Below are 22,050 nucleotides of genomic sequence, written 5' to 3'. Positions count from 1 at the left end.
AACGTTCAGTACATTTTCAACCGCTTTAACTCATTTTATGTCAGGTTAAAGCAAGGAGTATATTTATGGCTCAGTTTTTACTTGTTTTCACAGATTTATTTAAAAGGAGCAGATTGGCAGAAACTGATTTTTACCATTTTACGTCTTTTACTTTAGGTCTCTCCCTACACATCCAGAAATTGTTGTGTTTTCAGCTGCATGAAGAAAAAGGCCGCTTTAATTAATAGTAAAGACAGGCCCACAGCCATTTTGCTTTTTATTAGCGGAAAGTTTACATTTGCAGTTAACAACCTACACATGGTGGTTGTTTTAAATGTGTGATTCCAGTTTTTTTAGGCTTAATATATTTAAAGGGATAGATTACCCAAAAATGAAAATTCAGACATTATCTACTGACCCTAATGTCAATGGAAAGTCAGTTGAAGTTTTATAGTCCACAAAACATTACCGTGGGTTCACGGCGTTGCAGTCATCTCCAGAACAATAGAAGCAAATAGTGACCAGGATTCAAATGTTACAAAATACATAAAAAAAACCCTCAAAATGTATCCATAGTACTCGTACGAGGTAATTCAAGTGTCCTGAAGCCCGGGTGTGCCACGTTGTTTTGAAAAACATCACTTGCACCATATTTTTAGACTTGCTGTAGCCTGTAGCTTCTGCTGCGGGAGCAGCGTTTTAAGCAGTTTTAAATCCGACAAAGGGACTTTACTTTATGCTTGGTTGGGCTATGCAACCCAATTACATGTGGAGTTTAAATTACAGAGAATGTAATCAATGGGAGCCCTGAGAGGCAAGGTGGGAATAAAAGTTGCAGGCATTGCTTGCCAAACATAGGAAATGTTGGAGATATTATCAGTTGCAGATGGGCTGTTATTTCCTACTTAGAAGATAAATATTTGCTGTGTCTGGATGAACTTTGAATGCCCTTTGAGTCATTCAGTAAGCGCATATTTTTGCATGGCTATACAGCCAAATTAAGCTTAAATTTTATCTCCTATGTAGAAAATAACATCCCCTATATAGGAGATATTATCTCCTACTACTACATCCAAATGCAACATAATCTGAAGGTTTTATATTACATAATCTTTCTCTGTTTTGGCCAATATTGCCAGCATTTTTTTTTCAACTTTGCCTTTCAGGGCTTTTAAATTAATCTGGAATAAAATATGTATTATTTTTTAGAGTTCATTTCTTTAATGTTTGTTTGTTGTTTTTGTACATCTTTCTCCAAAACCAGCTGCAGACCTCAGTATTTCTAAGATAGTGGCTACATCCCCGAGGTCTTGTTGTGATGGCAAAAAAAATATAGGAAGGATTGAGATATGTGTCAGACAATTTTGGCCTCTTTCTCTCTCTAAGTAAGAATAAAAAGTGAAAATTGCATCCTTTAATCGTAAAAATAAACACCAACAAATTCACAGATCTAGTCAGAAAAATAAAAACTATTGAAGCTGCTTCTGGTATTTATCTATATGTTAATGCCTGCTAACTGACAACAGAATATTATAGATAGATGTTATGAAATAACCTGTGACCTAACCTCTTCATCATGTTTTATCTTTTACAGCGGGAGGATTTGCTATCAGGATATGTACAAATTGTTGTGTTTTATCTCGCCTCCCCTGGGCCTGGGGAAGAAGTGCCCCAACAGGGTGGCTTATAAGGTTTGCACTCCCACACAGTCCTTTTGTTTTTCAAAGGGACTGTGATGGTTTCGGACTGTGAATGTCTGTTCTCATTCCCTGCGGTGCCAGAGAATGACCCGACCACACATGCATATACAAACACGCATCGATCCTCCACTAACCAGCTGGCAGGTAACCATGGCGAGTGCAGGAAACAATGCCGCAAGTCAGGCTCAAACAAAAGGCATCAGATGCGATGTCTAAGATATTTTTCCTGCTTCTAAACACAGGAGTGAAAGAAGAGTGGGTTGTGAAGAGAGAGCATTGTGTGCTTTGTTTCCACTTTGGTTACTGCTGATGTCTCTTAGCATGTAGAAACAGAGGGCATCTTAAAGGAATACTCCACTGAAAATGTATTTTTAGACTCTGAAATAATAACAACCTTGAAAAGGTGGCTCTGAAAGTTTGTAGCTACTCTTTTGCGAAGGACAATTATTATGGATTTCAATGAGTGATGGCAAAGAAAAAGAAAGAAGGAAAACATCAAAATATTTGCTGAATATTCTCAAACCTCTTCTCCCCCTGTTGATCCATGCAATCAGCATGTTGTCAAAATGTCTTTCCTGAACTGTGGAAATTGTCTCAAGTGATGTCACTTACAGCAGCAGGACTACAACTTTGAAAATGACAAAAAAAAAAAATCTGATCCAGGGATGAAGAGGTGAATATGAGCACAACCAAACGTCTGTAGCTCCTCATCTCTGCTTGAGTTTAAGGCAAGGCTTTATTAGCAGCTACTACTAGCATAACACCCAAATCTCTGAGTGAACTGTCAGCTGTTGGCAACAAGCACTGCAAATGGAGTGAGTGAGAAACACGCAGGAGTAACGAGTCCCAGAAATAGAGTCAGAGAAAGTAATTTCACACTTCATGCATGTTTTAAAGTGAGAAAGGTAAACAGCAAAAACAAAACTTTCTATCAAGAATGGACAGATTCCTACACGTTCATCCATCCCACAGGGAGTTCAAAACAAGTATGTCTCATCATATGCCCCAAGGCCGCAGTGATAATTGAAAGCAGCAATGTGGAGCGCCAGTATGAGACAAAGCACAGTAAATTTTAAGCAAACACACCCACTCAAATCTGAAGCGAGGGCACAGAAGAAAAATGTTTACAAATCAGTCATCATTTTCTGCGTATAAGTACCACAAATCCAAGCTACAAATGTCCTCCAGAGCCATCTTTCAAGCCCACAGGTGGTAAATGTTTGATAATCAAAAGATTTTCAGTGCAGTAAGCCTTTAAAAATGCAGATCTTCCATCTAGCATCTCTGCACAGGGAATCCTCGGAGCATCCTCCCCTCCCTCCTCTGGGATCCACTCCTAAATCCTTAACTCTAACAAGGATGGCATTCCAGATCATAATATCCTGGAAATCTAATTAACAAGGATTTCTGTGTTTTCCTCTTTTTCCCCTTCCTATTCTCTCTTTTGGATTTTGCCACTTTTTGTTATGACTTCACCGTTCCCCTTTTCATTCCAACACCTCTTCACCTGGGACATCCTCATATTCTCCTCGCCTCCTAACATCTTTACCTCGGGAAGCGGCCGCATGACTTTCCACGATATGTACGAGATGCTTCGCGACATGTCCCCTCCACTAGGTTTGGGAAAGAAATGTCCGCCCCGAATCGCCTATAAGGTAGAACGACTCCTCCCTCCTCCGTTCCCCTCTGCTCTCACAGCCACGGCTGGTTCCCTGCTTCCACCTGTCAAACATCTTCAGGTTTCTGTCAGTGTGTCGCAGTCGGTATCTTCTGACCTGCTGTTGTGCTGTTCTCTTTGTTCGTCTGTGAAGCTCTGTGGCCTTGTTGTGCACTCTGTTCGTCTACCGGAGGGCTATTTAACACTGATAAATAAAAATAGATCAGAGAGCAGAGCAATAATATTTGATGCATCTCCACATAGTCGTCTCAGTGAGTCTCTTTGAGCTCATATTTTTGGTTTTATGGTCGTCTCTGTGCTCTCATCAACTTTGCTTCCAACAGCAACTTTTTTTCCAGCAGACAAGCTCTGATAAACTTACACTAACTGCCCAACTACAATCAGACAAAGTAAGGGAATCGCTGAAGAGAAAAGTTGAACATCTATCATTTTCTAAAGAGCCAAAAATTTTTCGTAGGAGTTGGTAGAGACATAGCCCTATTAATAACTTCAAAACCTCAGCACGTTTCGCTGAGATTTGTTCACGTAAACTCTAAGGGTTAAAAAAATCTCTATTTTTACCTGTTATCTTGCACCAGGTTGCATCTTTAGTTAGTTTTTGTAATCTTACAGATGTCTACAGTCTGCCTGAAATGATCAAATATTTACCAACGTCAAAATCAGACTGTACCAGGTCTGCCAAAGACTCAATGCAATGGACTTACATCATCATATATCAGGCTGCTCTTACGCACTGTTTGTATGTATACCTACTAAAAGGTTTTTTTGGTAATACATTTTTTATTTAGTTTTGTAAAGAGCACTAAATAGCAGTTGCACAACTGAGTATTCACCCATTAGCTGTAGCAAGCGAGCAAATCACAAGCGCAAAGGAGCTCTGTGCTACTTGCTTTTGATAAAACATCAACAACCAAACAACAGCCTTTTCCTTCTAGCGTCCATGTTTGTTGCTTTTTTCTGACCAGAGCACTTGAATGCGATGTATGTCATAATTACGACTGCACACTGTAGATATCTGTGAATTTAAAAAAAACTATGAAGATGCAACCTGCTGGATAACTAGTAAGAAAATAACCTTTTGAATTTCTGCAGCGTTATTGGCAGAGTCGTAGAGATAGATAAATTGCCACAATATTTTGTGCAGTCGTTCTTGGTTCCCAGAGGATGAACGCTACCAACTTTGGTGATCCTCTGACTTTTCATCCAGCACCATCATCACATCAAGATTTGATTTTGTCCACTAGACCAAATATTTGCAGAGCTGCTGCTGTTAGTTTAGAACTAATATTTCCATCAGCCTCTGAAGAGGTGATTTGGTTCAGGATCTCATCTGGATTCAGACGCTCATCAGGAATTACTGAAGGATTTCTCAACATAGCAAGATGGGACATTTAAGTCCATTTTCAGTATCTCCTCATCAGCTCCAGCACTGACCTGAATGAAGGAGAACCTGGCTCGTCTATCCCATGATTATATGTAAGACTATTAAACGAGTGAACAGGTAGTCCCTGTACCAGCTGCTTACCTCTGAGCATGCAGACTTAATGTGAATGGTTTCAGTGCACGCACAGCTGTCCAAATGAATCACATTTAAAGCAGCCCTACCCTTGCCCCAGTTAAAAACGTCTGGGTCTGACGTGGTCAAATATCCAAATATAACTCCTGTTTTTATGAATCGACAGAGAAAGACATGGACACACAGAGAGCAGCTATGCACTTGAGAGCCAGACTACCAGCCCCCCCACCCCCTTCTCTATTTTCCCCCTCTACTTTTTTGATCGTGCTCCTTGTTAACCTTCCCTCCTAATGAACACATCTTCCCCTGAAAGTCACAGTTGTCCCTGTTACCCTCTAGTTTCCAGTTTCATGTTCAGTCTTCAGGCTGAGTTTCTGTTTTTGGTGATCTTTCATTCACCCTCTCTCGGGATTTGATTCCTCTCTTTGTCTTCCTCTAACTTCAGTGTGCGAAGTGTGTGCATGTTTGTCTGCAAGCATGCGTCCTATGTATTTCCTTATACGTCTGTTGCTCATTGTCTGCAGCTGCACTTCCTCAACTCTCTGTTTCTTGGAAAAAAGATGCAAGCATGTATAGATGCTTTCCTCCTCCAGTTCCTTGCCTCTCATCACTCCATCTCTGCATTTTTGTTGTTTATCTCTCAGTGTGGATATACTTTCTCTTCTTCCTTATCCCTAAATCGAAGAAAAAGGGAACCATCAGCTTTCAATTTTTTTCACAAATCCTCTGATGTGTTTTATGGTCTTTGCTTTTGCCTTTCATCTCTTAATTTTTTCTTTTAATTAGCAGTTCTATATCCAGCACACGTCTCGACCACCCCTCCAGCCTCACTGTCAGTGTGCTGCATTAATTTAGCCATGCATGTGTGTATGAATCATTTCATAGCAGCATTGATCCAGAGGTCTGCATGGCATGGATTTATGCTGATCAGCTCATACATTTTATAATTAATGCCTTGTGAATTTGAAGTCTCATAACCTACTCGAGAAATACTGTTGAAGTAATAATTGTTAAAATTAATAATTAGTACTAAGCAGTACACTATGTTGTGCAGCAAGTAACTGTTGTAATTATTTTTAATTAATCAATTCATCATTTAGTCCATTAAATGTCATTAAATGTTGCTTATTTTGTCTACCAACAGTCCAAACTTATTGATATTTGTTTATAATGATATGAACCAGAAACAAGACCAAATTCTCACACTGGATCCTGCAGATCTTTTTTGCACGATAAATGACTTCAACTTGTCAGTTAGTTCACTGACTCATAAATAAGTCAACTTTTTTAGTACCAAATGAGTTTTTTTTAATTTTCTACTTTTTTATTGTAGCGCACTATCCTGCCTTATTCTTTGTTGTTTTAAGTCACAGGCCTGAAGTAAATTGAATGGTTGGAGTGGGAAAGGCCTAGGAAAAACTGCAATGGCTGCTGGAAAAACTGAGGCAATATTTTCCTCAGATATGTTGTAAGGAAAAACTCTAGCCTCCAAAATGTCTGCAAACAGGCTACAGATCTTAAGCTTATCTCAATATTGCACTCATTTGCCTGCAATTAAATTCAAGTAATCATTGGTTACTGTCATTTTCCTCCTCTACATAGAGGCCAAGAAGTGATCTACTTTAAGAAACACAAGTGTTTAAGAATATATAGACCTAATTTATGATTGGAGTTTTCACATCTTGGTGGCATGTGAGTAAAGACAGCTTTGGAAACATATGAACTTGTCGTCTGCAATGTCTTCAGTACAGAAACAGTTTGCTGGATGGTTTTCTCTCCACCAGCGACCTCTCTGTCCTCCTAAGGCCCCTTAGTCATTTTTTTCACAACTAAGATGCGCTGCTGCGTGTTTTTAGCTGCAGTGAGAGCTTAGCATGTTCTTTTGGACTTATAGTGTTAAGCTTTACAAGTTATTCATATTTCATCTTTTTTTCAGTGGAAGCATGCAATGTTTGTGGTGGGTTTGCAACAGTCTCATAGCAACAGCAGCAGCCATAAACGGCACAGAGCTTCATGCATTCGTCTGTTTTGAGCTGGTAGCTTAAAAAAAGTATGGTGAGCACACAGGCTGAAGCTTTTGCATGGACTAAAATAATTAATTGACTCATTACAGCTAACAGAAATGCCAAACACTCTCTGCTTCCGTTTGTCACGTGAGGATTTGATGTTTTTTCTCAGTTTCATATTATTTTAAACTAAATATCTTAAGGTCAAGGACTGTCAGACAAAACAAGACACACATTTATGTGTAAAAATTCTCCGTGTGCTGGACGAAAACAAAGCAAAAAATGTTTATTGTTACATATTATCCAAAAGACGTAAACTCAGGTGGACTAACTACAAGTTTTGTTCACCTGTTGGTGCACTCTTAAGTTTGAAACAGTTTGAGGTTACATCTCAAGTCCAGCCTCCTTTCACTAAACTCTTGGTTGTTTGTTCCTGATTCATGGCCCCTCCTCTTTGCTTCCAGCGATTGGTTAAGATGAACATGCCCATTGCGGCTGACAAGACGGTGCATTTCACCTCCACGCTGATGGCCTTGATCCGCACAGCCCTGGAGATCAAACTGGCATCTGGTGAGAGACTAAAACTACAAAATCCAGAATCCCTTGCGGCCGAGCTGGTGGCTCTGATGATATCGCAAATGTCTGTGGTGCAGATTTGATGTGACATGTTTGTGGGCTCGTCCTCAGGGGTCCTGGCGCAGCATTTGTGCGACGCTGACCTGAAGAGGGAGATAAACCGAGTCTGGCCCAGTCTCTCCCAGAAGACCGTCGACCTGCTGGTGACGCCACCGAAATGTGAGCAACACTTCTTTTTGGGTTCCCCTTTTTGACCTCACCCTGTTTATCTTTCTAAATTTATCATTGATTTTTTTCATGTCATATTTCTTCTTTATATGTCTGTGCCCTGCAAAAATCTCCTTCCCATTCTCTCATTTTGTGTCCAAATTTTTAAAAAAAATCCACCTATCCGCCAACTAAGGCATCTGTGGTGGGATAATTTTTGTCTGTTTCCAGTCAAAATGTAAAGGTTTTGTTCAAGTTTAACTTTTTTATTTTTATTTTTTATTAAGATACTGTCTGGCACATGTATAGATATTTACTGAAAAAAGCTGATTTGTGTTAGAAAATAGCTAATTACATTTTCAGTGGAAGATACTTTAATTATTTTGTTTACTTATTTAAAGGGTAAATCGTGTATTTTTTGTTTAAACCTGGACCCTATTTCCCCTATTTTTAGCATACAGTTAGAAGAGACAAGATGCTATCTTTATACATGCTAAAATTATTGTTTATTTAAATGGAGACAAGTGAGTTGGGCAATGGTGACTTTAGGATCCTTTCCATAATGTTATCAAACACATAAAATAATAATCTGAGCTCGTCAGTGGAAAAACAAAGCTCCTCTAGCAGACGTAATTTGAAGCTTCACAAATGCCAAAAGTTGTTACATTGCAGCCTGTTTTGGCACTTCCAGCTACGGTGCTCTCGCTCAATATTGGACCAGTTTCAAACATTTCTGTTCCTTTTAGTCATTTTAACACAAAAACATGGGAAAATACTTAACTTATCCTTTAAGAAAACAAGCTTTTTAGGGATGCAGTAAAAGATTATTTCCCATGATTATATTTTGCTTGATACTGTGGTTGTTTTTCTCTTAAATTTGCCTGTTATTGAGCCGTAAAGGCCTTAGCTTCTCAAAACAAGTAAAAAATTCTGCCAGTGTGGCAGGATAATTTCAAACTGTATTTAATGAAGATCAACACATTTGGGTTCAACATTCAAGGATCCAAGATTTTAGAGAAGTGTCGCTTTTCTTGATGTCTGTGCCTTAATATGCATTGTTCTATTTTCTTTCAAGACACTTAAAATAACTTGATAAAATGCAGCTTGTTTGATGTATAATGGTTTGTTTTTCTACTCAGCTCACACCCACATTGACCAGCACATACTGTAGCTGCCTCTCTACGTTGTACTTTGTTACTCATTTGGCGCCATCTACTGAACATGTGGAGGAATTGTCTCTCACTCTGCTCTCTCCTCCTCCAGACAACGAGCTGACTGTGGGGAAAGTCTATGCAGCTTTAATGATCTTTGACTACTATAAGCAGAATTGTGCCAAGAGACGACAAGAGCAGAACTCTACTGGAGGACCTCAGGTACGGCATGTTGTAAAAAACAGTGTTCATATAAAGAGCTCAGAGGGGTTCAGGCATGACAGACATGTCTTAGATTTGGATTCAAAATTTAGTTGGGTTCGTTATGCATTGAAAAATATTCTCTAGTGCTGATTAAACAAGACTAAACAAGACATAATCCCTTTATATTGAGGGAAACAAGCATCACGTGTCCACTTTCAAAGTTTTCAGTCATGCAAATTATCTTGTTTCTATCATCTATTACCCAAATTTAATTTCTTATATCAAACTTCAGGTTTGTAACTGCTAGATTTTCTCAGTCTCAGGAAGTGCTAGAGTCATTTTTACTCAGCGATTTTTATTAGGATTTTATACATACAGAATACATTCATTGTCTTTGGAACTTATGTCAAATGATTCAATTGTCATTTTACTAATATAGCTATAACGACCGGCACTATTCTGTTTTACACTTATTTCGAGGCATTTTTCTTTTATAATATGGAAACTTATTTTAACAAAATGAGTAATGAAGGATTATTGTGAGACTAACTAAAGGCATGACATGATTTTTATTCATTTGTAATTTATTAAGTTTATTTATTTATCAAGTACAGCCCTTTTTTAACCCATAAACTCTCATCTGGTCCTCTTTCAGTGTGTAAATACATATTCATGCCGCTGCCACAATCATATTATATCAGTGTCAATGCAGTGGCTCAGTGTGTATGTGCTATTGATCTGTCCTGCAGAGTAAACTCGGGGCGTTGTTCCGTCCCATGCTGCCCCTCACTCAGATACAAGAGGTAGAACCGCCGATCTGCAGCCCCAAACAGCCCCTCCCACCCAAACCTGAGCCAGAAGCCAAACCAGAGATGCTGCCCTCCACCAACATCACCTTGGTTACCAGGGACGCAATGTAAGACCAGCTTCTCTGTCGTATGCACTAGAATCATAATATAATAACTTTAATAATATATACTATAAAAACTATCATATAAATCAATATGCCTTGATCAGGTGCTGCAGGAAATGTTTTTTTTTTAAATAATACTATCCACTTTTTTTTTTTTTTTTTTGTCCTAAGAGTTAATGTATCTATGTACAAACTGAATTCAGCCAGAAAAAATATTTAGTCTGGGGAATTTTGTAGAGAATCTTGCCTTATGTATGTGACGTTTCAGTATCAGATTTGCTACATAACTTCAAGGCTTATTATTAAGTTTAAATAAACTAAATAAACACTGGTCCTTCCTCGGATTAGATATTATCCTCCAACACTTATGAGTTCCTGCAATCACACTCAGAGCTGTTTTGTGTGTGTTCGTGCACAGATTAAACCAGAGGAGTGCCATAAAACATTCCCAGTCTGGAGATGTTTCTCAGGCAGCACAACAGAGGCCCAAAAGCCGGAGGAAACTACAGAGAGGACAGTCAGAGGATGTGCCATATTCCCCCAGACCTCAGGTACATCATCACCAAGAAAATGATTTTACATTTTAACTTTATATGAACTTTCTGTGTTGCCTCAATTCACATTTCTTTCTTTCTTGCAGGAGTTTGTTGAAATGAAGCAGACGGAGAACATTTCAGACACAGAGGCGTATCCAAGCCTGGAGGGCCACTGCAGAGCGGCTTCTCTGCCCCGACTTAACGCTGAGTACTACGTAAGCGCCTCAGTGCTCACCATGCTTTTCTCTTCTTTTACTGCTCACAGAGAAGATCTCTTTGGCTCATTCACAGTTGTTTTTGTTTTGTGATAATATCAGGTTTGGAAAGTGCAGACACTGTGGATACCTTAAATTGTTCTTGGTGAAATAATCAAATGTTGGCTTCTGCAATGTAAAACAAGAAATGAAAAATGTTAAAATGCCTGTGTTTGGCAGTGAACAGGTGGCTGAGGTAGGCTGGAAAAGGCCGGTGGTGCAATGCTGGGTGGTAGCCGGTTAGTGAAAGCAGCCGTGAGCTAACAGAGTCGCTCTCTGTCAGTCCACATCAGTTCATTGTGCTGACCCCGACCTCTCCAGTCTGACAATATCACATTCATAACAGAGGAGGGAATTCAGGATAGAGACAAACTCGGCGGAGTGCACAAAACATTCATCTGTTGATTAACAGAATGAGAAAGTAATTAAATTACTGCTCAGAAAAAAGATATCATGCTAGCCAGGGACAAAATTATCTTTGACTTTCTAAACCTGAGAGCTACTTTGTGTTTTTTCCGTCTCAAATCTTTGCATTCACTCAGATAGTGCTGCACCCCTGTTGTCATCTGCTGATTTTTACCTATTTGCAAAACAAGGCAATAATATTGGATGTATGGATAGCTGCAGTAAGAGTTTTAACACCTTCAGATTGATCTTTCCTCAATGGAATATTACAGATTTTTAACCACCTTTGTGTCATAACAAAATCGGTAGTATGTCGGTAAACAGTGCACTCCCTAATTTCTGAATACCCGCCACCACGGATCAAACAGTTAAAAAAAAAAGTAAGCTGATCAATTCATTTCTGGATTCTGTTACTGGATTGCCTATTTCTCACCTAAAAGTCTCTAGAAAAATAGTCTAGTGCACTGTTTGGCTGTAGTATGAGAATTTGTGATCAAGAAGCAGATGTCATACTTTTTCCTGTATTGTAAAAGCAGAGGCTGAAAAAACATATAAACACATAAAAACACATAAAAAAGCAAAACTATGCAGTTATGATAAAATATAAATATTTAATAATATTGCATCTAATAATGTGGACACATACAGTGAATGAAGCAATTAAAAAGGATTTTTGGGTTAAAAAAAAGAATAGAAAAAGAAAGAAAAAAAGGAATTGATATGTGTTAGAAAGTAGAGATCCACAGTGTTTGTAACGTTATCGTCTACAAATTCTGATCAGACAATTCAAATTCTGTATTTATTTGGTCATACATTTATTTGTATTTATTCAGTCATTCATTTCTTTTTTAATTAAATTAGAAAGTAGTTTGAATACAGATATTCTATTCATATGTTAAACTAAGTATTGACCTGATTAACCTGATTGTGTGAATATGACATAAGATATTTACAGTGAGTTATATTTCTTGGAAATTTTAAGAATGCTATTTTGAAATGTTGAAATTTATTAATTGACCTCACTAATGCAGTTAATATCATTCATCTTTTTATATTTCATTCAATATTTACACTACAGTAGGTGCTTATCTAAATTTTGAGTTTTGTGTGACTGCAATAATAATGATTTTTTTTTATATTTAACTTTCTGACATCTGTTTATTTTATTTTGCTATTTTTTAAACTTTTTTTTTCCTGTCTCTCTGTGAGTTACCGAAGTTAGCTGCTCTTGTCTCCTGCATATGGATGTCATGTCGAGATAATTTTTCTGTCCATCACTTCTCTGTTTCCTGGATTGTCTCACCTGTCTGATCTTGTCTGTTTAGCTTCGCTGTTTGCTTGTCTCTTTGTTTTTGTCTGTCTGTCTGTCTGTCTCTTTCTCTCTGTCACCATGCTCTCTGCCACAACACTTAACATGTGCTTTCCTTATGTTTATGTTGCATTTGGATCACTCGCTCTCTTTTTCTCTTTAGTGGATAAGGCTGGTGTTGCACTGTATTTTTGTTTCTTGTCAACAAATCCCATGAAAAGACCAAAACCAACAATGTGTTAGTCATCTCTTAATATTTCCCCGCTTTGTCTCTTTGTTCTGTTGATGCAGTACTTTAAAAGCCATTCACAAATACAGGTCACTAAAATGCACACATTCAAGAGTAAAAAAGTCACAGGAAACAACAACTATTTGCTAAAAAAATCCCCTCATGTCAGGACTAAAAAGTTGCTATTAAAACAGCTACAGGTTGCTAAAAAACACCCACGCTGAGGGTTAAAATACCACTGGGATACAGCCATGTGACACTAAAAAAAATGTTTAGGGGCTAAAAAGCCGCTGGAGATACAGTCGAAGGGCCCTTTAAAATTTGCAACCATTCGCCCAAAAACTACAAGAAGTGCTGAGGAAAAAGCCACAGATCATAGACATAGTCATATTTGGGGGCTAAAAAGCCGCTGGATAAACAGCCACAGGATGATTAAATACAACCACTTTTAGGAGATAAAAAGCTGCTGGAAAGACAGCCACAGACTTCTAAAAAAATGCACACATTCAAGGGCTATAACCCGAATGGTAGCACAGCAATCATTCCCTAAAACACGACCCACACGGGGGGCTAAAAAGTCACTGGAAAAACATTCACGGGACACTAAAACATGCATACTTTGAGGGCTAAAAAGCTGCAGGAAACACATCAATCATACCCCAAAATACATCCATGTTTGGGGCCTAAAAAGCAACTGGACAACAAACATCTACAGGACGTCAAATAAGTTTTGGTTTTGGTATTTTATTACCACTCATTGACAAAGAGAAAATATAAAATATCACCAGCCTTATCTCTCCTGAGTCTCTTCTCTCCTTTTCTGTCTTCCCTTTCTCCTTATTTCAATGCCCACTGCTAATGTTTTGCCCACCTCCCTCTTGTGTGTGCTGTCTGATAGCGGAGCCACCCTCGCCACGCCCCTGGGACCCACCTGGCAGTATGTACCACCTGTTGTGCCACCTCTCTCTCTCTTTTCTCCTCTTCTTCCTCCTCTCTCCTCCTCTCGTCCTCGCCCTCTTTTTCTTCTTCTCTCATGTCTGTGTTTGCCTCCATGTGCTCCTCTCATCTCAGTGCAGAGCTCACACCCTCCTGCCATCATGGACAAAGTGACCCTCCTACATATACAGTATATACACTGGTCATCCCATGAATTACTGATAGATACATCACATGTAACACACTAATTTACATTGTCCATGAAACATACCAACATCCCTGGAAAAGTATTTGTATGTGTATCTGGGGTACATCAAACACTCTGTCCTGCTTTACAGCCATTAACTACAGCAGTACAGTACTACACTTTGGTAAAAATGTGTTTGTGTACTGTACGTGAGTTTCATTATGTAGTAGTGTAGTAGTGTGTAGTTTTTTTTGTGGGTCAATGTGATTGTGGAACAAGGCAGGGACAGTACTGCTGCTTTCTTGCTTTGAAATAACTCTTTTCTTTTAACTTCACCACAAAAAACCGTCTAACCTTATCTGTCATTTGATGTTACTTTCAGTCTTAAAATCTTATATTTCACTCATTAAAACAAAAGATTTATTTAATATCTTTTACTGACCCTCACTTTCAGACTCTTTATTGGTATGAAAGAAATAAGGGGATTTCCTTTGGCACATTATAACATTTATCTTAAAAGTACATAAGATTTTAAGACTGCATACTGGATAAAATGAGTTGGTAATATGGATATTTTCTGCAGTGTTGTGATATCGTTGTCTCTGACTGTAGCTACAGGATGTGCTGTGGGGTAGGAACAGGAGGAACAGTGCAACCACCCTACATCTGTCTGTGAGAGCAGTTAACCCTTTGAAACCTGGATGGACATCAGTTTATAAATGCTGCGTTCAGATGGCTTCCACGAGCTATTTAACGCTTTGAAACGTCAGGGATATGGTTTGATTTCTTTAAAAAATATAGGAAAAAAAGAGCATGACTAAATTGGCAAGTACTGTCTCACAAATTGTGAAAAATTAGTTAGCAATGACCTGAAAGTTTGTTTTTACAAAGGTAGGATTACTAGAAAATTAAAAAAAAATGAATGCAATGAATGAATGCTTAGAAAATGAATATTTCTAATTATAATGATTATGCTTTTAGAGTTATGATGTAGAGCAAAAAGTATCTGTATATTGTGTTTATCTTTTTATCACTTTTTTCTTGTTTGTCTATGGTTTTCATTTTTCTTTTTTTGTGTGCTTTTTTCCAGGTAATTTTCTTGCTGTTTTTTTAATCTATCTCTTGTTAAGTTATTCAGTGCCTTTTCTCTATGTTTTTGTATTAATCAAACCAATTTGCTCAAGTTTCAAGGAGTTAATGAAAATAATAGTGTCATTCAGTGGATATTCAGAGATCTTTATCCTATTATGACTGAATGCATTTTAGCACTAGAAGCTCCGCAATTCAGATAAATACTGATATATTTGGGATGTAAAATCATGAGGCAAAAATAGTCAAACATAGTCTAAGCAGTAACCAGCAGGTGGGGTGGTAACTTTGCTGCTGTTCCAGTTCCCTATCACATCAGTTTGTTACCTGGTAGCTGTACGGGTCAGTAAGATAAGAATGAGGTGGGGTGAGTGTCAGTGACCTCAGTGCTTTAGTTTAAGTATTAATTCCTGGAGAGAAAAATTGGCAAGTGTAAGATTTTAAAGGAACACACCACTGAATACTAATACAAATGGTAGCAATGTTTTAACAGTGTGAACATTTTCTACGACTTTTTTCATCATATTTGATGACATTTTATACTATGATGTATTTTCATACTTTTTGACAACATACTTTACTATAGTACGACATGGAAAATAAAGAAAAATTCTCATTGTATAGTATCAAATCACAAGAAAACCTATACCTAGTATAATATGTTGTCTAAAATAATGAAAAAAAACATAGTGTAAAATGTCGTAAAAAAATTGTCAAAAAATGCCAAAGTATAGTATGTCGTCAGAGTATAGTTTGTGGTCAAAAAGGATAAAAAGTCACAGTACTGTATGTCATCAAAAATCATGAAAAACTTCATATTATAGTATATCATCAAAAAAACAAACAACCAAAATCCAGCATATATTATGTAGTAAAAAAACCCTGAATAATCTCAAAGTACAGTATATAATCAAAAATCATGAAAAAAAGTATAGTAGTATATTTAGTCGTTAGATTTTATCAAAAAAAAACCCAATCATCATATAATAAGTCACCAGAAATTGTGAAAAATGTCATTTCATGTGTGTCTTCAAAAACATGAAAAAAAAAACCAAAGTATTGTATTTTATCAAAAATGATGAAAACCCTTCATTTTATAATCTGAAAAAATGATAAAAAACGTCATAGTACAGTATGTCATTAAGGGGCTTGCCATTGACCTACAGAGGATTATAACCTGATTCTGCAGCTTCTCTCAGCTTAAGGGAGACCTGTGCACAATTTGATTGTTTTGTTTTACTCTCACCGCTTTTATAGCGTGGTTTTTAGCAGCAGGAAGCTGTTTTTAGCATTTAAAACTATGTACTGTACAGTCTGCACGCTTTATGCTGGAGTTGGTAGAGACCAAAAACAGAGCTAAAATAAGAGTGAACAGATGAACAGATGAACAGAAACAGGACTCTTACTTAATGCTGATAATGCTCTATATGTGGCCCAGCCGCCATAAGAAAATTTTGGGATTTTACTTTTCTGCAAACCATGGTCATACATTAACATTTTCCAAAGTGACATATTATACAGTATGTGCTGTCATCTGGATATGGAGGGAAAAGTGGATGAGATGAAACCTAGGTAAGATGCTGCCAAGCTGTGAGCCAATGTTTAAAACTGGTTATTTCAAGCCAAAACATTTTTTTTTTCCCTAACCATAACTGTAAGTGGTTTTGTGCCTAAATATTACTACACAGCATGGTTGCAATGCAAAGAAATGTAAAGTTGCAACAAACCCACTATACATAATAATGTACAAGTGTTACATATCAATGGTTTGCAGAAATGTACAATACCAACATTTATTATAGTGATTGGATTGCCATTATCTGCTGGGTGTATACAGTATATAAGCAACCATTTAATAAGCATCTACTTTCAGTGCCGTGGTCCTTTTAAATAAAACATAATGTGTTGAAAAGCAAGTATTAGTTATTTAAAGACAGGTTACACTTCTTTCTAAGGTAAAAAGAAACATGTTGAAAAAGCAAAAATTCCCAAAAGGCCACTGTCAACACTCTACCTCTTCTTTGTTCACTAGCAGAGACATCTGCTAGCTTACATATTATTTAAGTTCTGTAACGGTAAGTATAAAAATTTTGTCACAAATTTGTGTTCATTCTTCTCAAACTTTTCTTACATCTGTGCCTGGAGAAGAACGGGTAGATCGTCGGTCTTAAGACAAAAGATTGCCGTCCACTGGTTGTGTCATTTGTGTGTCGTGGATATCTTGGTGATCCAGTACAAGTGGTTTGGGTAAAACCCCTACAGCCACCCTTCTGCTCTGCTTTCACCTCACGCCTCTCCACGTTTCTCTCGCCCTCTCAGCCAATTGTGGACCTCAGTCCCATTAGACGCTCAGCATCCTCGCTGACGCCGCAGCGCCACCAGGAGGCCGGGCTGAGGGAGTACGACCTGGAACGGCCCAGTTTGGCCCAGTCATCAGCAGGGGCGGGGCAAGTACAGGGCCAGGACAGAGCCCACCACCATCACCACCACCACCGCTGCCACAGACGCAGGGACAAGGACAAAGACAAGAAGCAGAAGTCCCTGGATAGAGCTGCGTCAGTGCAGCCGTCCAGCACTGTTGGTGAGACAAAAACTGACTTTTGTTTCCCACTTGTGGTCCCGTTTCACTCACTCTCAGTCAGGTCGCATGATGATGACGCCTTTCAGATGCGTCTGAGCAAATTGAATTAATTTCTTTTAAAAACATGGCTTAAAAGACACTAAGCAACTAGGCAGGAGATGTCCTACAAATTGTAAAAAATTAGGAAAAGAAAATGATCTGAAAATTTATTAGAAAAAGAAGAGAGAAAAGTATATTTATAATTATTATTATTACAATTATTATTTTACCCTTTTTTCACAATTCTTTCTTTTCTTCTTTTGCTTAATTCGTCATTTTCTTATTACTTCTTCCCAGACTTTTAAAAAAAAAAATCAAGCCAAAATGCAAAAATTTCAAAGGGTTAAGTATCTAACTCGAGAAGATCTTAAAGGGACACCACCCAGAATCAAAACTACATATTTTGACTCTTACCTGTAGTGCTATTTATCAGTCTAGATTGTTTTGGTGTGAGTTGCAGAGTGTCGACTGTAAAGATGTCTGCACTCATCTCTAACACAATGGAACTAGATGTTTTGGCTTGTGGTGCCAAAAAAACATTTGAAAACTCAATAACGATACAAAAACTATCTACATTCATAAAAAACAGCGCTTAACATTCACAGTGCTTAACATCATGATGTGAAGCTCTTCGTGATGACATTTTCATAGTAAAATGATGAACTTTAGTATTTGATTGGTGTTTTTAAAAAGTTCATTAACCGACGTATTTTAGGTTGTTGAGAGATAAATTCATTTAACACAGCAATATTAATTCATGTAATAAAGTGAAGAGAATATCCACAGAGAAACTTGGCATCACTTTAATGGAGAAACAGCGATGGCAGGCCAGGCTATCCTTGCAGATTACTTGGATGTCTCAACGTAGCTGCAGAAATTCTTTATGGGATTAAAGTTCCATGATCGGGTTATGTAGGTGAAGGGCTTTCTGCCGCACTTCAACCAGGGATTTTACATGTCAGGCTTTCCATCTGATTAGCAGAGAGAGTTGTGAGCTCTCAGAGGAAAATCTGCTTTGCTGGGGATTTTTCCCCCTTTTTTCATCAGCTGCTCCTTTTGTTCCCTCTGACCTCAACAGTTAGATTTATGAAATGTTGTCTGAGCTCCACAGATTTCACACTTAGAGCTGCAAAATACATCAGAAAAAAAGGGTAAATGAACATTATCTTCATTTAAAAAAGAAGACACAAGCTGTGCCACATCAAGAAAAAGGTTTTGTCTTGTTACAAATACACAAACCATTCAATCTCACTTTTCACAAACTGTAAATAGACACATGCACATTGCACTATGCATCTAAAGTCTAAATACTTTTGACACATAAACAGGCTGCAGCAGCAGTTTTGGCTACCATTATTGAGGCGATTTCTCCCACTTAAGCTGAACTTTGGGTTCATCTGTAAAATCCTAGAAATAAAATGAGTATCTATTTTTTCATACTGAGTTAGATCAGTTGCTGTTGAGACACACTGAAAATGATTGTATTTGTCATATTGCTTCACTTGCTTTAAAGGAATACTTAATCCCCAAATGACCATTTGTATATCAGTTACTCATTATGTGTTACATTGAAGAAAGAGGAATCCACAAACTATGACTGACATGTCACTTGTGCAGTATAATCCAGTCTTATTTATCCAGTTAGTTGTTCAGTAATCCCCAAACAGACAGCCCTTTCTGACGGACAGAACAGAAAGTGAAATTTATTTTTGTACTCTTCAAAGCCAGACTCAGTTCACAAAAACAGCAAAGTTACCTCACTGAAGAAGGCAGCTGCTGGTCTACCACTGTCTTGAACAGCTAGTTAGTTTGTGTCACTGTGTGACTTTGGTTTTAATTATAAACTTACCAAAGTCACACAATAACACAAACCGTAAATGATTTATTATGATATATTTTAGAGAGCAACATACATAAAAGACGGTATCATCTGCATAAAAGTTGATATTATAGTTCTGTTTTCAGATTAGATTGTTCATGCAAAGAGTAAATAGTGAAAGACCCAGCATATAACCTTGTGGTACCCCCTAGTTATCTCAAAGGGGGTTGTTTTGACACCATCAGTACAGATTGCCTCTTTTCTGTCAGACAAATATGCATTACACCAGTTCTGAACAGAAACATCCAAAGGAAGTACACATGTTGGTGCTTCAGCGATGCTCAAACACCTCAGAGATACTGAGCAGCAACAGTGATCAGCATTACATAGAATCCTTTTCACACATTGCATGTGGGTTTATTGTTTATTACTTTTTATTATTTTCAGATTTTAGGACACTTTTCTTGAGCTGGCCTTTAAATCCTATGTGTCACATTGTCACAGTGTCCAAAAATGCTCCTACAAGAATGATTACAAAACTGTATCTGCTAACATAAGTTGGACAAAAAACAAGGGTAGAAATGTGTAAAGAGGGTAAGGAACTTTTGAGGCTAATTTTTGCGACTTGTTAAGATTCATCTTTGCAGTATAGAAGATTGTGGTCCCACACTTTGCCATCAGAGGTCATCTGCTAGAGCCATTGCAGCCTGAGTGCTGGTGGCAGGGTGTTTTTTGTGTTAACACTGGAGGGCAGCAGCTGGGCTTTATTACTGAGATAAAAGGCCACAGTGGACAGGATTTATGAGTACGTCTTGGTGAGATAGCAGAACATCCAGCAGCCCCCTCTACATCTATTACACTGAGAGAAGAAGCAAGACAGTGGAGGAGAGTTTCACTCCTCACAGCATGTCATTCTCGACGCAGATCTGACACATCAGGATGATGAATAGGCTTCTGTGTTTCTGTCATCGAGGTTTTAATCTGAAAACTGGAATTATTCCAGCGCTGAAGAGAATAATTTCACCACAGTGCTTTGCTTTATGCCACACACCCATAGTCTCGATGGAAGCACACACACAAATAAGCCAATACACATTTTAAAAATTTAAAATGTTCAACACAATGCTAAAGAAATTACACAACTTGATGACACATTATAATAACCATCATTAATAAATTGATAACTAAGTTAATAGTATGGTTATCGTAAACTTGCTTAAAGGTGAAATACTGTGTAGTGTATTTGTAAACATTATTTGAGTGACTGTTGTAAAGTTGGAATATTTACAGATGCACTACACACTATTATTTGACAAGGTATAATCATCACTTACAGCTTCATAATAGCCATTAACAAGTACTTAATATATATTATAAATAATGTGTAGAACAATAAACTGTGAAAATAGCATTAATTATAGCATTACTAATAATAAGTAAAAATGTCATGGTTTGTTTAACAACACAATATCCATTAACCTAAGTTTAGTTAATCATCAATTTACCATTTATTAATGACATTAATAAAGTCACATTAACATTAATATTATAAAGTGTTACCGTTCATATATTCTCATTGGCTTTGTTTCTATTTGCGCTGCAGTAAATATCACTTTGAATGGTACATGCAGCTGAACTGAGGCATTCAACACATTTACTCATAGTTTGGGGCAATCTAAAATGTTTGGAGTCAGTCCAAACAAACTTTCACTTGCACTTTATGCCTTGCACTTTTATAAAGGCATTTTGCGTTCTTCTTCTCCTTTCATTCAAGGATAGGATTTTTTCTACATTTGTAGAAGATGATGAGATTCTAAAAGTGACAGCTTAACCTTAAACTTTATTTTGCACGTGATTATCCTCATTTTATTTGCTGGTGCAACCCTGCAGATTCCTTCACCGACCCTTCAGCTGAAGGTTTGTCCAGAGAACGAGCCAGGGAGCGCGACCGCAGCCGGCCTCATGAGAGGAGGCACCACTCGTCAGCAGGAGAGAAGCAGCGCTACTACTCCTGTGAGCGTTACGGCAGCAGGGAGCAGTGTCACACCAAGTCAGCCGGTCCCAGTCGATCCACGTCTCCCGGAGAGGGACAGGACGCTGGTTTGCTCAAACAGGTGAGCTACCTGCCATATTCTACAGACTAAATAATTAATAATGTGACTAATAATTTGTTTGTTGTATTCATACATTTGTTTTGTTCAATGTTTTTAAGCCAAAAATTGTTGTTTCATGTCATGATGACCATAGACTGTGTATAAAGATGGACAACATGACAGTTCCCGCAAAGTGTAACTTTAAATCTCGATCACCCCCGGCGTCTGGTTGCAGTGCACGCCAAATAAATTTTTCCAAAAGATGGTTTCTGACACTGAAGGTGGATCTCATCACCCTGATGCTTTTTATGTAATACTTTTTCTGATAAGTTTAGTTTTAATGAGTTATTCAATTCTACAAAAAGGGGATTTTTCACCATGGTTGACAGTTCTGACAGCCAATCCATGCACTCACATTTAATGGGGCTGTTCCCAACTGGTCAGACAGGTGTTTTGGGTAGGACTCCCCCACCATGGATATTGCTACTGCACAGACTCAGGCTCCGAATGACAGCGCAAGATAGCAACAGCTGTATCCGTGATATTTCAGCTTCACTTAAGCATAGCGGAGATAACTGGGGGCGCGTCATCCATCTTTATATACAGTCTATGTGCTAGAACAAAAAAAACCAAAAAAAACTAA

The 22,050-nt window shown here is 37.9% G+C and overlaps 1 protein-coding gene across 4 annotated transcripts in view; it reads left to right on the top strand.

Annotated features, from left to right (window-relative positions):
- cacna1bb (calcium voltage-gated channel subunit alpha1 Bb) overlaps nt 1-22,050 on the top strand; it is a 188,101-nt gene that overhangs the window by 161,619 nt on the left and 4,432 nt on the right. For 2 of the 4 annotated variants that reach the window (XM_088071056.1, XM_088071057.1), the window contains 10 exons: nt 3,238-3,334; nt 7,344-7,449; nt 7,567-7,674; nt 8,926-9,035; nt 9,767-9,933; nt 10,349-10,481; nt 10,571-10,681; nt 13,562-13,600; nt 17,195-17,456; nt 21,205-21,428. In XM_088071056.1, coding sequence (XP_087927182.1) covers nt 3,238-3,334; nt 7,344-7,449; nt 7,567-7,674; nt 8,926-9,035; nt 9,767-9,933; nt 10,349-10,481; nt 10,571-10,681; nt 13,562-13,600; nt 17,195-17,456; nt 21,205-21,428 — 1,357 coding nt within the window. Of the gene's footprint in view, nt 1-1,573; nt 1,671-3,237; nt 3,335-7,343; nt 7,450-7,566; nt 7,675-8,925; nt 9,036-9,766; nt 9,934-10,348; nt 10,482-10,570; nt 10,682-13,561; nt 13,601-17,194; nt 17,457-21,204; nt 21,429-22,050 lie in introns of all 4 variants that reach the window. The other 2 variants (XM_088071055.1, XM_088071058.1) reach the window with 1 other exon arrangement.

The sequence above is a fragment of the Plectropomus leopardus genome, chromosome 20 (genome assembly GCF_026936395.1).
Source record: "Plectropomus leopardus strain MGB_pleo_1.0 chromosome 20, ASM2693639v1, whole genome shotgun sequence".
In the NCBI taxonomy this organism is placed as follows: domain Eukaryota; kingdom Metazoa; phylum Chordata; class Actinopteri; order Perciformes; family Serranidae; genus Plectropomus; species Plectropomus leopardus.
Note: the sequence above shows the minus strand (reverse complement) of the source record. Positions and strands in the feature narration are given on the sequence as shown.